The following is a 13,644-nucleotide window of genomic DNA, read 5'->3' as shown; positions in this document are numbered from 1 at the left end:
GGTGTCCGTGACGCACACCGCACAAGCGCAAAATAATGTTACGTCGTTGATTACTGATTTAGGGTCCGACCTGAAAAAAGCAGTGACAACGGATTATTGTCACGTGTCATGATTCTATAGCGAAGAGGTGACAATGTAGCACACATGGTCTGTCGCTCTTTTTTCTCGAAAAGCAGTAACATACTTATTTCTCTTGGTTGTCACTGCTTCTATGTATACCGCTGACTAGCTTAAGTATTCATACGAGATTGCTTCGTTTAGATGGTTACTGGGATGCTCATCTTATCGTCTTCGTCACGCATACAGAGATATATCATTAACGAATATAATAAGAGCATATATAGCTGGTTTGTTTAAAGCAACTCCAATAGTATAGCTAGTTGTTGGCCGTAAGAAAGATGTCATGTCATCTATAGCAAACATGTAACCAACAAGTACAATAGTTGGCTATAAAAATATATTAGTTTCTCAATGAATGACCCACCTTTCATTCACACAATTGCCTAGAAGCACGTGCTAGAGCTAAATCTTACATAAAAGTCCGCTTATATTCTCTCTCCTCCAACTAGACACATATATGTTATTTTAATCCTTGTAGCCAGCTAAGTAGGACTTATTGTACTTTCTCTTAATAGGTAGGGCCAACTCCAAAACTCCATGTGGGGGAGAGCCCACGTCTAGCTTCTTTCTATATCACTGACTCGGAATGTAAATCTAAAAAAAAACATAGTACATACATCCCGAAAGCATTGATAATCGACCATGTTCATAAGAATAATATCAAGTTTTAAATATATTAACCAAGTGATAAACCATAATATTCAAACCAATGCAAAATATGGAGAAATTAACTAACAACTGTTTAGAATTTGGTCTTGCGTGCAACCAAACATCAATAAGGCTCGTATTTACATCAATAAGGCTCGTATTTATGACACGGGGCTTGCTATATATTCCCCTAGTCGTTTTATACGGTTTCTATATCCTCTGGCGGTGAGCCGCCCGAGTCCCTAAATGTCCGGTGATTGACGTGCTGATGTTCCCGGTTTGACAAACGTTTGATAGTTCTCTCCGCCTTGTGCTGCGCACCCCTGTGGTCGCTCGCATGGCGGATCCCATGTCAGAAAAGGCGTGAGAGGCCACTTCATCGTCGAGCATTGTTGAAGATGGTAAAGAAGCCGACGACAAGTTTGAGGGACTGAGTTTGTACGGGGAAGAAAAAGACGATCTTGACTTCTCCAGAGATCTTGATGGTCTGATTAAGGACGTGAGATGGTTGGAATCTTAAGGTCCACACCACTAAGCCATTTAGTCACACATATTTTTTCAAACAGACGAGGAACGCTTGGTCGTCAGCGAAGGATGTGATATTCAAGGTTATGGGAGCTAATTTTTTTCCTAGTTCAATTTCAGTGCCTCGGAGATTGGAATAGGGTGATTAAAGGAGGGCCCTGACTTTTGCGCAATGCACCCGTGTTGTTAGAGGAGTATAAATGGATTCACCTATGTGCAGGAGTGCAAATTGGATAAAATTCCTTTATGGGATCGTATACAGGGATTACCCGATGGTCTAATGAGGAAGATGGAGTTAGCAGAGAAGGTGGCTAAAAAGGTTGGATGTCCTCTGTTTAACGTGATAATGAACTTGGGGAGAATTAACACGGCTAAGTATCTTAGGGCCCTTGTGTTCATCGATATAAATAAACCACTAGTTTGGTTTGTGCCTTTGATCTTGAAGGATAAGAAAAGATACCCGGTGTTATATGAGAAACTTCTAGATTTCTTTTACTTTTGTGGCCTTGTTGGCCATGTTTTGGAAGAGTGTGGAGATGGCGTTCATGCTGTTATAAGGATTGTGGGTGGGGGAAATGCCTTCTTTGGCCTTTCAAACCAGCGCCAAGCCGAGGTAACGGTGGACGTGGTAATGGACGAAGTTGGAGATCAGGTAAAGGACGAGGTAGAGGAGCTGGTGGAGTCCAAACTAAGGAGAAGGATGACATGGACTTGGGTCTAGAGGATTAGAATGATCATGAACACTAAAACCTCTCATGCTAACTTAGGCAAGGGTGGAGGTATTGAAATAAGAGTACTCATGATAAAAAACAGGAATGCTAATAAAGAAGACAAGAGTGCAATGACTACCCCTCAAAAGGTACTAGATAAGAAAAGGAGAAAGAAGGACGGGAAAGTTGAAGATGATTCTAACGATGATATGGGGTTGACAACCTGCTTGTATCGATCAACGTCGCACTCATGGCATCTAGTCTTTTCTGCGTGCTCGTTAAAAGACATGATGTAGTTGTTCATGCAGGCGTGGTATTTTTGTGAGATACATTGAGAGGGCACGTGATTCTCTTGGCGCCGTGTGGACTACTAGGACACGTGTTCTCGACGGGGAGACGATCTTTCCAGTATTCCAACATGTTGTTGATGCTCGTGTCATGTTTTGCGTTCATTTGGAGAACAACGAGAGCTACTCTCAAGTGTGAATCCTCCAACTTGCAACATGTGTCGTATAATGGAGTATTCGAATCTATCTCCAGTTGCTCCAGCTTTGATTTCTGTCTGACAGTACCTCCACTGGCGTCAGTCGTATTTTTTAGAAGTTCTTGAATATGAGGGTCCCGGAAGACTGAAGTTAGCGGCACCTCCGTGTACGCATCTTCTACATTTTGTTCACCATCATACTGATCCGCATCATCATGTGCGGCAACCTCTTCGTCGTCGTCAATGTCATGATGCCCTTCTTCCCCATTTCCAGCTGATACCGACGCCCCTTTGACCTCTGCATTATCATCTTCATCACTCATCCACTGAGTGTGGCCCTTCATGAAACCACTCATGAGCAGGTGCCCCTGCAATTTGCCTGAATAGGGGTCGAGCAATTTCCCTAGTTTGCATCTTCGACACGGACACAATATCTTTGTGCAGTTATTTCGATACATGTCGGCTGTCAAGTGTTTCAGATATCTCATCACAAAGCTTTCCCCACCTTGATGTCCATTGTCGCCTGCACGGCAAGTGATTTGATTAGAACCATCGATCGGTTTTCAAGGAAAATTTTGGCATGACCTTGCTAGAAAATTGGACCTACGAGGAGCGCCAGAAATTTGTCGAAACAGAAACTTAAAGAATCAACATTTCATCACATCCTTCAGTCGCAAGCACAAACAATCCATACATGTGCAATCGGATTTGCCAACTTCAAAGTTTCTTACACATAGCCGATTTCATCCGCACATTGTATTAGTCACCTATTAGGTTGATATATAAGTAGACGAGATCGAAGATCACCAAGATGTCATGTCGACCGAGTGGTATTGGGCTCTTATTTTCTAGATCTAGATATTAGAGCGATCCATGCGGGATTGATAGATCTAGATCTTGATCGAGGGTGTAGGGTGCATGTAGGAGAGTGGGATTTGCTAAAATATATCAAAAGTTCTTGGCTAAATTGGCTAAACTAGGGGTAGGGGAGGGGGAAAATAAGTTGGAATGTGGGGAGGGTCGGATTTGAGCGGGGGAGGAGTGAGAAGTGGGAGAAGAGTGAGGGAGTGATGTTGTAAAAATATGCCGAGGTTACTGCCGGCACACCAAAATAGGGGTGCGCCAGTGGTAAAGTGTGCACCACGACTGAATTATCCTGGGCTAGTCCCAGAAAATACCGCCGATGAATCGTCCTGGTGCTGCGCTGGAAATAGCATTATACGCCAGCGCAGCACCGGGCCGGTGCGCTGGCGGTATTTCCTGGGCATGGCCTGAACCGGGACTCCTTTTATCGCGGGCCTAGCCATCCTGCGGTGCGTTGGCGGTAACATATCAGCACTGGCGAGCCTACAATGGCTTGCGTCCGCGGAAAATAGCACAATTATGCGCATTTGGTGGTGCGCCGGCAGTAATCAGTAATCGTGGGCCTAGTGCTTTTTTCCTAGTAGTGGTAGTTCTATTGGTATACTATAACATATTTTTCTTCCCATCACCCTATAATTATCCGGTATTTTTTTTGCCCTTACTATTGTTTTTCTTTATCACTTTATGGTCACCTATGGGCGCTGGAAAAAAAATCTAAGCCGTGCCGCTACAATAGAACTTTCACCTATCGGCAATCTTTCGTATTCTCTTCATGATCGCGTTGGAATCTATTCGGTACCATTGGATTTTTTTTTAAAAAAAAAACATGACCCATAGCTCGGGCTCCATTTGAGGTTTACATTGTGCTTTTTGGTGAATTATATTTTTGAAAATTCAAACTATGTAAAGTTTGACCAATGTTTTACGAAAAATAGTCATATCTGTTGATAGATTTTTATAAAATTTCAGTCAAACTTTACTTGGTTTGACATTTTGTTTAAAATATAAGCTTTATTAATTGAGTATATCCAATCAGCACGGCATGGAGTACACGACATCGATCACGAGTACATGCACGACATCGATATGGAGAACACGCCACGCTGCCTACAGGGTACACCATCTCTGCTGCTCATGCTGAGACCTGCGCCAGGAAGCTGGCCTCGAACCCGTCCACGTGGTCCGGGTGAAGCGCGACGGAGACCTGCACCGCGCCGCCCGGCGCCCCGAGGAGCGTCGTCATCTCGGCGCTGGACACGGACACAAGCTCCACCCTGCTCGGCTGCCCCCACCCGAAGTCCACCTCGTACGCCATGAACCGGTGGGACGACCCCTGCTTCGCGATCCTCTCCCGCGGGACGCCTCGGATGACCTCCACCCACCGGTCGGCGTCGCCCAGCGGGTCCTCCTCCTCCACGTGCTCCCGGATCGCCCGCCAAAACGCCGCCGCAGCGCGCGCGAGCCCGTCGTCGTCGTTGCCACCGTCGCGGCAGACGAGGTCGCCGGTCGTGGCACGCGCGTACCGGACCTTGATGCAGTTCCCGAAGAAGCCGGGCTCCAGGGGCGGTTGCAGGCGGCGGCGGCAGTCCGCGGGGAACAGGAAGTACTCCTCCTCATCGGCGGCGTTGTCCAAGGACTTGGCGCGGGCGATGGATGTCCACAGCAGCGACGCGATGGCAACGTAGGTTGTCGGCAGCTCCGGCTCTCCGTCGCCGTTCTTGGCGGCGGCTTGGCTCTGCACGATGCGCCGCTTCAGCGACTGGATCTGCCCAGCGGTGACGAGGTAGGTTCGTCGGCTCTGCCTCGTCCAGTCCGGCTCCGGGAACATGTTCACCTTGGGCAACTCCGGCGCGGAGAATCGGACCAAATTTCGCGCCGCGTCCCTTGCTTTCGGGTGCCGCAGGAGCCCCGCCCGGTCAAACGTCGGCGCAGCGGCGCCGGCCAGCGAGCCCTCCCGCGACGCGGTGGACCAGGCCCGCATGAACTGCCACAGCGACTGCCCGTCTCCCGCCGCGTGGTGCATGGTAACCCCGACCGCTACGGCGCCGCCGCCGGCCGCCGGCCGCGTGACCTGCACGGCCAGCACGGGGGCAGGCAGCCTGCCCACCTCGAGCTCCGGCACGAGCTGCAAGAACGCCTCGGTGTCGTGCTCCACGTCCCGGACCAACCGGCGCATGTCGGCGGCGTCTCCGGAGTACTCCGCCTCGACAAACCTGACGCCCGGGTGGGCGGCGCCTGGGGAGCAGTCGATGGCGACGTCGTGGTCGTCGGAGTAGGCCGTGAGCTTTCCCGCGAGTGGGGTGAAGACGGCGAGCGTGGCGCCAAGGGACGCCCGCAGCGAGCTGGCGAGTGATGGGAACGGCGGGAGGCTCGTGCCGTCGCCGTCGCCGTCGTCGTAGAAGAAGAGCCGTTGGATCGGCCGGAGCGCGAGAAAGAAGGTGTCGAAGGGCGATAGCTTGATCATGGCGTCGTCTCCGGCCGGCTGATTGGCTGTTTGGTCCGGCTGGACATGGGTGACATCCAGAACTCGCACACGGATGTTCATGGCGACACCACACTAGCAAGAACTTCGAGCTGCAGGATAGTGTGGTCTGTTCGTGCAGACGCAAAGTGCACTGTTACCGCGTGCGATGCCCCGACGTCTGGACGGACGGGCGATGAAAATATTGGCCGCTCGTTCCTCTTCCTCGTCCGCGCTACAAGACACGCGTTCGTCCTGATCGACGCTCCCAAGAGTAGCGAGTAGCTCTGTCTGCCAGTACGTCCTAGCAGCCAAACCATGGTGTCGCTTCGTAAACTTCAAGATGGTGGCCGGATGACAGCCACAGAACTGAAACAACCGATATAGACATGGACACAAGAAACTCATTGAACCATACATAAACAACCAAACTCGTTCAACTTGCAAGATGGCCATAAATATTGTCACATAATCATGAATGTATATTTCCTCACAAAGTATACCTTACATAAAGAAAAAAACTTAAAAGGAACACCACGCTACCCCAACTGCTATACAGGTACATCTGTGTCTGATCTACATATACATCCACACACACAGAGTGTAAACTCGAAATCAAATTATACCAACAACTAGCCACGCGTACACACATCCAAAACGCCAACCCTCAAAACCCTTCGTTCCTCTTACCTTCAATTACAACCAACAACGAGTAACAACATATCTTGTGTACCAAGAGCGTAAGAGATATACATGTGGTGTGTCTACAGTGTTTCAATGCGCTATATACACCATGGTCCATCGAAATATAGTAAATAACAGGGACTAGGCTCATAGGTTGGAGAAGGAGCTGGGCACCTTGGGAGCTCCCTCAAATGCCCATGATGATATGAGGTGATGAGCGATGGCGAAGGGCCCAGGTACAAACATCGGAGTAGGTTCCTCGCTTTCCACACTGAGGTCGGAAGAGATGGTCTGCCCTCTCTCGACACCCTTGCATATTTGATTGACTTTGACCGCAGTTGATCTCTGAGCTTTCTCGTATTCTGCAAATGTTAGCGCTCTCTTCACATCTTCACGGCTGTGCCACTGGGCATCTGCGTGAATGATAAGGAAGAAAAGGATGAGGCCAATATACTGAAATGGCACCTGATACGAGAGCTATATCATCAGAAGTATTATGAAGTTGATTTTTAAGATATTTGTCGAACAATATACATCGTCAACCTAGGGACTGGAATAAGTTTGGCTTTTGCGGTATCCAATCCATATTTATTTTCAGTGATATTACATACAAATAAAACTACAGAAAACAAACTGTGACAGTGAAAATGGATGAGATAGTCGTTTGCTGCATGAAAGGGGAAGAATCAGCATGTCATTCCTGAAGTTTTAAACTTACCTTCAAGCTCCTTTTTATCAACACTAATCTCCAATGATTTAGCGTAAGCAAAGAAACCCACCATCAGCTGGCATGGCATAGTACTTGGCCCAACTGAGAAAAAAAAACATAAACACTGTCAGACTTGGTAGAAGTAAGAATGCCAGTGGAAACACACTGGTTTCAACTGATGACCTAAGTGGTTTTTCGAATGTAAAAGTACCTCCGTAATTTTTTACAGAGTAATTACATGTGAACACACAAACATGAAAACACACTTGTAATTTCCCAGATTATCCATTATCCTCCTCCGCAGGTTTTCATTTGCAAATAAAAGTACAATGAGAAGACTCTATTACCAGGCCATGGTTGAGAACTGTGGTAAATGGCTTGACCAACTTCAATCCCAGTTTCTTCCAATGTCTCTCTTCTCACTGCCTCTTCCAAGCTTTCCCCTGGCTACAAACAGTACAGATGCAGTGAGCATAAGCTTCTTTCGATGACTTGTTATCCAACAATATACACTGAAAATTAAAGGGAGCATAATAAGCTTGGGACAAATTAATATGAGCTGGAATTCCTTTTGAACTTTCTGATTGCATTCATTCTACTAATGAAAATAAAACCAAATTCCAATGGTTACAGCAACGATGCCATTATAAGATTACTGAATGTAAAGACAGCTTATGCAGTCCAGGTTCAGATGATATGGAAGTTATAGCAAGAATGAGCTTAGGACAAAATTAAACAAGGACTGGATTTGCTTCCAAAATTTCCCAATGTATTAATTCAATCGTTCATCCTACTACTCCCGCCGTCCCATGAAACATGTCTTAGATTTGTCAAAATTCGAATGCATCTAGATACTATTTAGGGCCTGGATACATCCAAATTTAGACAAATCTCAGACATGTTTCATGGGACAGGGAGTATAAAATTTGATGGTTACAGCAACAGTGACATTACAACCTTACTAAATTCAAAGAGAGCTTATGCAGCCCAGGTTCAAATGATCAACTGAAAAGTATTACTGCGTATCAAAAAGGATATATCAGTCCTTCATTGTCTGCTAATAACTACTACTGGATGTCAAACAGGCCAAGCCTAAATTTTAAAGAGAAAAACCCCAATTTGGTCTATGAAGTTGCCCCAGACGTGCATTTTGGTCACAAACTTGCAAATCGTGAATTCTGGGTCACGAAGTTGCCCGGCGTGAGTGTTTTGGTCACTCAGTCACGGTGACCGTTAGTTTGCTGACGTGGCCAATTTATTTATTTTTTTGCAAATTTCCCCCTAAGTTTTTTTCCAACTTTCTAGTCCTCAGATTGACTTTTTTAGAGGGCAATTTGCAAAAAATTAATTGACCATGTCAGCAAACTAACACTGGCCGTGACGGAATGACCAAAACGCTCGCGCGGGGCAACTTCCTGACCCACAATTCACGATTTGCAAGTTCGTGACCAAAGGGCACATCCGGGGCAACTTCATAGACCAAATTGGAAATTTTCTCATTTTAAAATGATAATGCCAATACAGAGAGTAAACTGCCAAGTCAAAAATATGAACGTAGTTTATTGATGGGGTATATTCTTCTTCATGCAATTGAGATTCACTTCAGTTCTGTCAAATTAAGTTCTTCTTTGTAAGTGCTTCAACCAATCTCTAAGCATGACTAACAATGGCAATGATAACTTGTTACAAGATCTAAGCAGGACACATGAAGATGTTGGATAAGAAAGCTCTTAGTTAGCAACTTTTAGCCCAGTCCCATCTCATTCAACCCAAAACCAGTTTAGGAAAGCACATAAACCCAGATATATGAATTTGAGTAAATAAGATAAGAGGAGATGTAATTTGCACCTCAATAAAACCAGCAAGACAGCTCCACATTCGGGGTACGAATCTTGACTGACGGCTGAGGAGAGCACGATCATTTTCTTTGTCAATGACCAACATAATCACAACCTGCAACACGCCAGAAGAGTTTAAGGAAACAGTGGATACAAATCAGCACAAGCCATTGGCAGCTGCAAACACTATCAGAGGTAATAGAGAACAAATCATACGGGGTCAACTCGAGGGTATATCCTCTTCTTGCAGGACTCGTTGCTGCACTGCTTCCGCGTCCCAGCTTCAGTAGGAACCGCCTTTGCTCCACATGCTCCACAGAATCTCGCGGTGTTGTGCCATTCTAGCAGTGCCCGGGCCTGCTCGCATCAGAAATCGGATCAAGCTTCGTTTGGTAATCCCGAATCACACGAGTATATGTGGATCAGTAATGTATTTTACTACTATTTTGCAATGAAATTTTGAGACATAGTACATGGCCAGCGATGGCTAGCTCCCCCATGGCGTCCTTGTCCCTCCAGTCCGCGGCCACCATGAGCGTCCTCAAGTCCACGAACGCGGACTCCTCCCCCGCGCCGCCGAACCTGGCGCCCTCGACCTCGCTGACGTCGACGGCCCAGTACGCGGCGGCCTCCTTGCCGTCCCCTTCGCCGCCGTGGGAGCCCAGGAACACGAAGACTTCCGGGGGGATGCCAGGTACGCGCGAGGGCGGGAGCCACGCCAGGCGCCAGACCGGCGGTGGCGCGGGGGAGGAGGAGGAGGAGGGAGCAGGAGGGTCCGGGGAGCGCGCGAGGGGGCGGCCTCGGCGGAAGGGGAGGACCTGGAAGAGGTGGTTGTGGGCCGCCGCATCGGCGCCGTCGAGGAGGGAGCGGAGGGCGTCGGCGGCAGCGGAGGGGGAGACGGCGGAGGGAGAGCCGGCGAGGCCGCGCAGCGGGTTGGCCGCGAAGGCGTGGGCGCGGAGGTGGATGGACATGGCGAGGCCACTGAGCAGCAAGGTGTTTGTCTGGTTGTCTCGCCGGCGAGGGCGGGTAGGTGGCCTACTGGGCTGGAATGGAAGTTGCAAGAGGCGACTTGTGTGTCTGTCATGTGGGGCCAGAGTTTAGCCACTGAAGGCTGCACCTGAACAATCTCAGGCACATGGTTGTCACAATGTCACTTGTCATTATCCTGAAATTAAGAGCATCTCCAGTCGCGTCCTAATTCATTCTTAAAGGGATTTAAGGTGCTTTGGATAAAAATGTTCCCAGTCATGTGTCCCAAAAGCTCTCTTTGTTTGGCGCAGCTGATACAGTGTCCGACGACCCGAGCCCGTTCCCACCCCATAGGGGACACTTCGGGCATGTCGGACACAACGAAAAGCGAGGCGAAGAGACGCGGGATCAACGTGTCAGCGGCTCGAAAGCCAAAAACCCCGTCGCCTACCTTTGGTCAAGCGATGTTAATGGCGTCTCAGTTTTTCCATGCGACGCAGGGATGCGTCTCGTCGCGCATGGTTGCGTGGCCGTCCGCACCGGCGTTTATTGCGTCCAACGACTCGCTACCGCTTCGCCTGCCGCCGATGTACATTAAGAGCGCCATGCGGTTCTTGTTCATCCTAATCTCTCGCCTCTCCCAAATCTTCTTCTCGCCGCTCCCAAATCTTCTCCTCGCTGCTCCAACCGCTACGCAATGTCGTCGTCCTCCCGCAAGATCGCCAAGGCTAACGACTTCGGCCGCGGCAGCCTCACCGTGCCGGAGGCGTGGGCGATGTACCACGCGTGATATCCCGTCCCGCCAGACATGCGCCTGCCAAGCAGCGGCGGCTGGAGGATGGCCGTTAACATCATAGGCATCCCACCGCCGCCGTCGCCTGGCACGGAGGTTGGAGGGACTCCATCAGGGCCATGTGGTTTGCACTCGACGCCGACGAGCGGGCCGATCCGACCCGCGCGGCCATCGGCAGCGACGCCTGGTGGGGCGCCTACTTCCAGGCGCAATACGACATGGACATGAACAGAACCACCGGCCTCGTCAGCGGGCCGAACAACTGGAACAGGGACGGGCGCCTCCTGTTCTGGGGCGTTCCGGGGCGCACCCTGGAGAACATCATCGACGGCATCCACAATGGCACTCCAAGGTTGGAGGCGCCGTCCTCGCCGCCACCGTCTCCCGCAGCGCGCTGGCAGCCGAGGGGGACGTACTCGTCCTCCTCCAACTCTTCCTCGTCGGGGCCGCCCGATCGACGCCGTCCTCGTCGCACCGCTCCATGCCCTACACCGTCCCCAAGCGCGTGGTGAAGGATGAGCCGGGGTTGGCGACGACGCCCGTAAATCCGAGGCGCGGTGGCAGCGGCAGCCGGCAGCAGCAAAGGCGCAGCGGCGGCGCCCTCCTCATCCCGAAGCCGGAGGTGAAGGAGGAGCGGGACGACAAGGCAGCGGCAAAGGCGGCGCTGCTGGTGGAGTACGAGCGGCAGCAGCGGCTCATCGCCAGCAGCGAAGACCCCGAGGACTGCCCAGGGCTGCGCACGGCGTGCTTGGCGTCGTTGAACGACAAGGACACCTGGAGGGGTGACCTCGGCACGTCGATCGCCATGTCCATCCGCGACACCGGCAAGCCTCTCGTGGACCTCACCGACGATGGTGAGGCAGGACCAAGTGGCCTGGTGAAGGAAGAGCCCGTCGACGAGCTCGACGAGCGCGTCAAGCAGGAGGTCATCACCGACGACATGTACAACTTCCACCAGTACTACGACGCCTCCGGCCGCAGCAAGTACTTCTAGATTAGGGTTTAGTTTAAATTTAATCGAATTTCGTTTGAATCTATGTAATATATAGCAAATTTGGATGAATTCGCTTAAGTTTTAAATTTCTGAAATTTTATTTGGGGTACGCGGCTGGGGAGCGACGTCCCCCAAACGCGCGATCCGACGCCGTTTGAGAGACGGTTTGGGGGACGCGAGTGAAGATGCTCTAAAACAATGTGTATCGCATTATGTATCCTAATTGGGTATGGTTGTTGGAATACGATACCATGCCTTGAATCGGTAGTATTTCGATACTTCTACAACATGTAATATACCATAAAACTAATTAAAGAATTAGTTAATGTGCTGACATTAGCGAAGCATATAATCCCTTCATTGGTTTCCTGTTGTTTTTCTAGATATAGGAGCCTTGCCGCGGTCTCTGCATCAATATATGCATATAAACATTATTTAAAACAAAGTATTAAACATTCACAATTCTTACAATTATGGAAATGCTAAAGTTGAGACAAGTATCAACGAGTGAAAGATGAAAAGCAACACGGAACTATCTATCTTTAATTCTTCTAGTGTGAGTTATGTGTAAACGTTAGGAGCCGATTGCACCCAGCGGCCATAAGTTCCCGCTGGTCCTCCGGAAGTAGATACGCCTATAACTATATCCAATGAATAGCCCGAAGAATAATCTGCAAAAAGTTAGTTCTCTTTTATCTGCTAAAAATCATATCATTCCGACATGTCTATATAGACCAACAAATAACCGAGACGCCAATACGAATGCGACCTTTGTCCTTTTTTTGCACGTCATTTAACCAATTACCAAGTATATTAGTAATATTTGCAGGTGGTGGAATGTCATAAGTAGAACATCATGCGCAAATAAGTTTTAGAAAAGGACGTGAAAGAAAAAGGTGATCCACTGTTTCATCTGCATCACATAAACAATATTTCTGACAGCCATTCCAATTTCTCTTTGACAAATTATTTTTAATTAAAAAAACCTTATTACTTAAAAACACATAAATATTTTAACTTTAAAGGGATTTTCAACTTTCATAGGTATTTCCGTAAAAATCTAGTATAGCCATTCATTAAGTCAAGATACATAGATTTTACCAAAAAGATGCCTGACTCACTTACATTCCAAACAAACTTAGGCTCATTTGAAAGTTATACCGACATGAGGCGCTGACATAAGTGCAACCACTGATTCCAATTATGCTCATTAAACGTCCCCCTAAAACCAATATTAACGGGTGTTTGCACCAACACTGTAGAGACCAACATATTTTTCCGTTGAATAATGTTGCCCAAGGGAGGTATCACCCAATATTGTTTCCCTTTGCCACTTAAAAACACCCCTAGTGAAAAAATCATTTTTTAAACGCATAAGGCCTTTCCAAAAAAGGGAGAATCGGTGGGTTTTCCCTCTGATTGCGCTAACGTTTTATTTTTGAGGTATTTATTATGAAGGAGCTTCTCCACATGCCCTCTCCGGATAGTAGTTTGAACATCCATTTAGTGAGCAAGTATTTATTTTTCAATTCAAGCATTTCAATACCCAAACCACCCTATTCCTTTGGACGACACACAATATACCAACGATTTAATCTATATTTCTTCTTATTCTCATCTGATTGCCAAAAAATCAAGACCTATAGAAATCAAGTCACTTTCTTACACCTTTTGAGATTTCTAGGAAAAATAACATGAACATAGGCTGATACGCGTACAGCACGCGACCGTTGGGAACCCCAAGAGGAAGGTGTGATGCGTACAGCGGCAAGTTTTCCCTCAGTAAGAAACCAAGGTTTATCGAACTAGTAGGAGCCAAAAAAGCACGTTGAAGGTTGATGGCGG

The 13,644-nt window shown here is 48.2% G+C and overlaps 2 protein-coding genes across 2 annotated transcripts; both read right to left on the bottom strand.

The window, feature by feature from the left end:
* Positions 1-4,303: 4,303 nt before the first annotated feature.
* Positions 4,304-6,015, bottom strand: LOC127311313 (anthocyanin 5-aromatic acyltransferase-like). Its single transcript, XM_051341721.2, has one exon. The coding sequence runs from the start codon at positions 5,894-5,896 to the stop codon at positions 4,484-4,486; it is 1,413 nt and encodes a 470-aa protein (XP_051197681.1). The 5' UTR covers positions 5,897-6,015; the 3' UTR covers positions 4,304-4,483.
* A 258-nt stretch (positions 6,016-6,273) lies between these two features.
* On the bottom strand, positions 6,274-10,103 carry LOC127311314 (nudix hydrolase 19, chloroplastic). Its single transcript, XM_051341722.2, has 6 exons — positions 9,517-10,103; positions 9,260-9,400; positions 9,054-9,158; positions 7,553-7,652; positions 7,215-7,307; positions 6,274-6,909 (listed from the first exon to the last, which is right to left on the bottom strand). Exons 1-6 carry the CDS (start codon positions 10,012-10,014, stop codon positions 6,644-6,646), a joined length of 1,203 nt encoding a protein of 400 aa, XP_051197682.1. The 5' UTR covers positions 10,015-10,103; the 3' UTR covers positions 6,274-6,643.
* Between the last annotated feature and the right edge of the window lie 3,541 nt (positions 10,104-13,644).

The sequence above is a fragment of the Lolium perenne genome, chromosome 7 (genome assembly GCF_019359855.2).
Source record: "Lolium perenne isolate Kyuss_39 chromosome 7, Kyuss_2.0, whole genome shotgun sequence".
NCBI classification, from domain to species: Eukaryota; Viridiplantae; Streptophyta; class Magnoliopsida; order Poales; family Poaceae; genus Lolium; species Lolium perenne.
The sequence above is the reverse complement of the archived record's forward strand: the minus strand, read 5'-3'. Positions and strand labels throughout refer to the sequence as shown.

What these genes read in the sequence shown, in the direction of transcription:
- LOC127311313 (XM_051341721.2), bottom strand. Translation starts at nt 5,896, where the DNA reads ATGAACATCCGTGTGCGAGTTCTGGATGTCACCCATGTCCAGCCGGAC.
- LOC127311314 (XM_051341722.2), bottom strand. Translation starts at nt 10,014, where the DNA reads ATGTCCATCCACCTCCGCGCCCACGCCTTCGCGGCCAACCCGCTGCGC. An exon ending in TATACCCTCGAGTTGACCCC is followed by an intron (nt 9,159 to 9,259) that starts GTATGATTTGTT and finishes GGCGTGTTGCAG; the next exon opens with GTTGTGATTATGTTGGTCAT. An exon ending in CAGTTCTCAACCATGGCCTG is followed by an intron (nt 7,308 to 7,552) that starts GTAATAGAGTCT and finishes TTTTTTTCTCAG; the next exon opens with TTGGGCCAAGTACTATGCCA.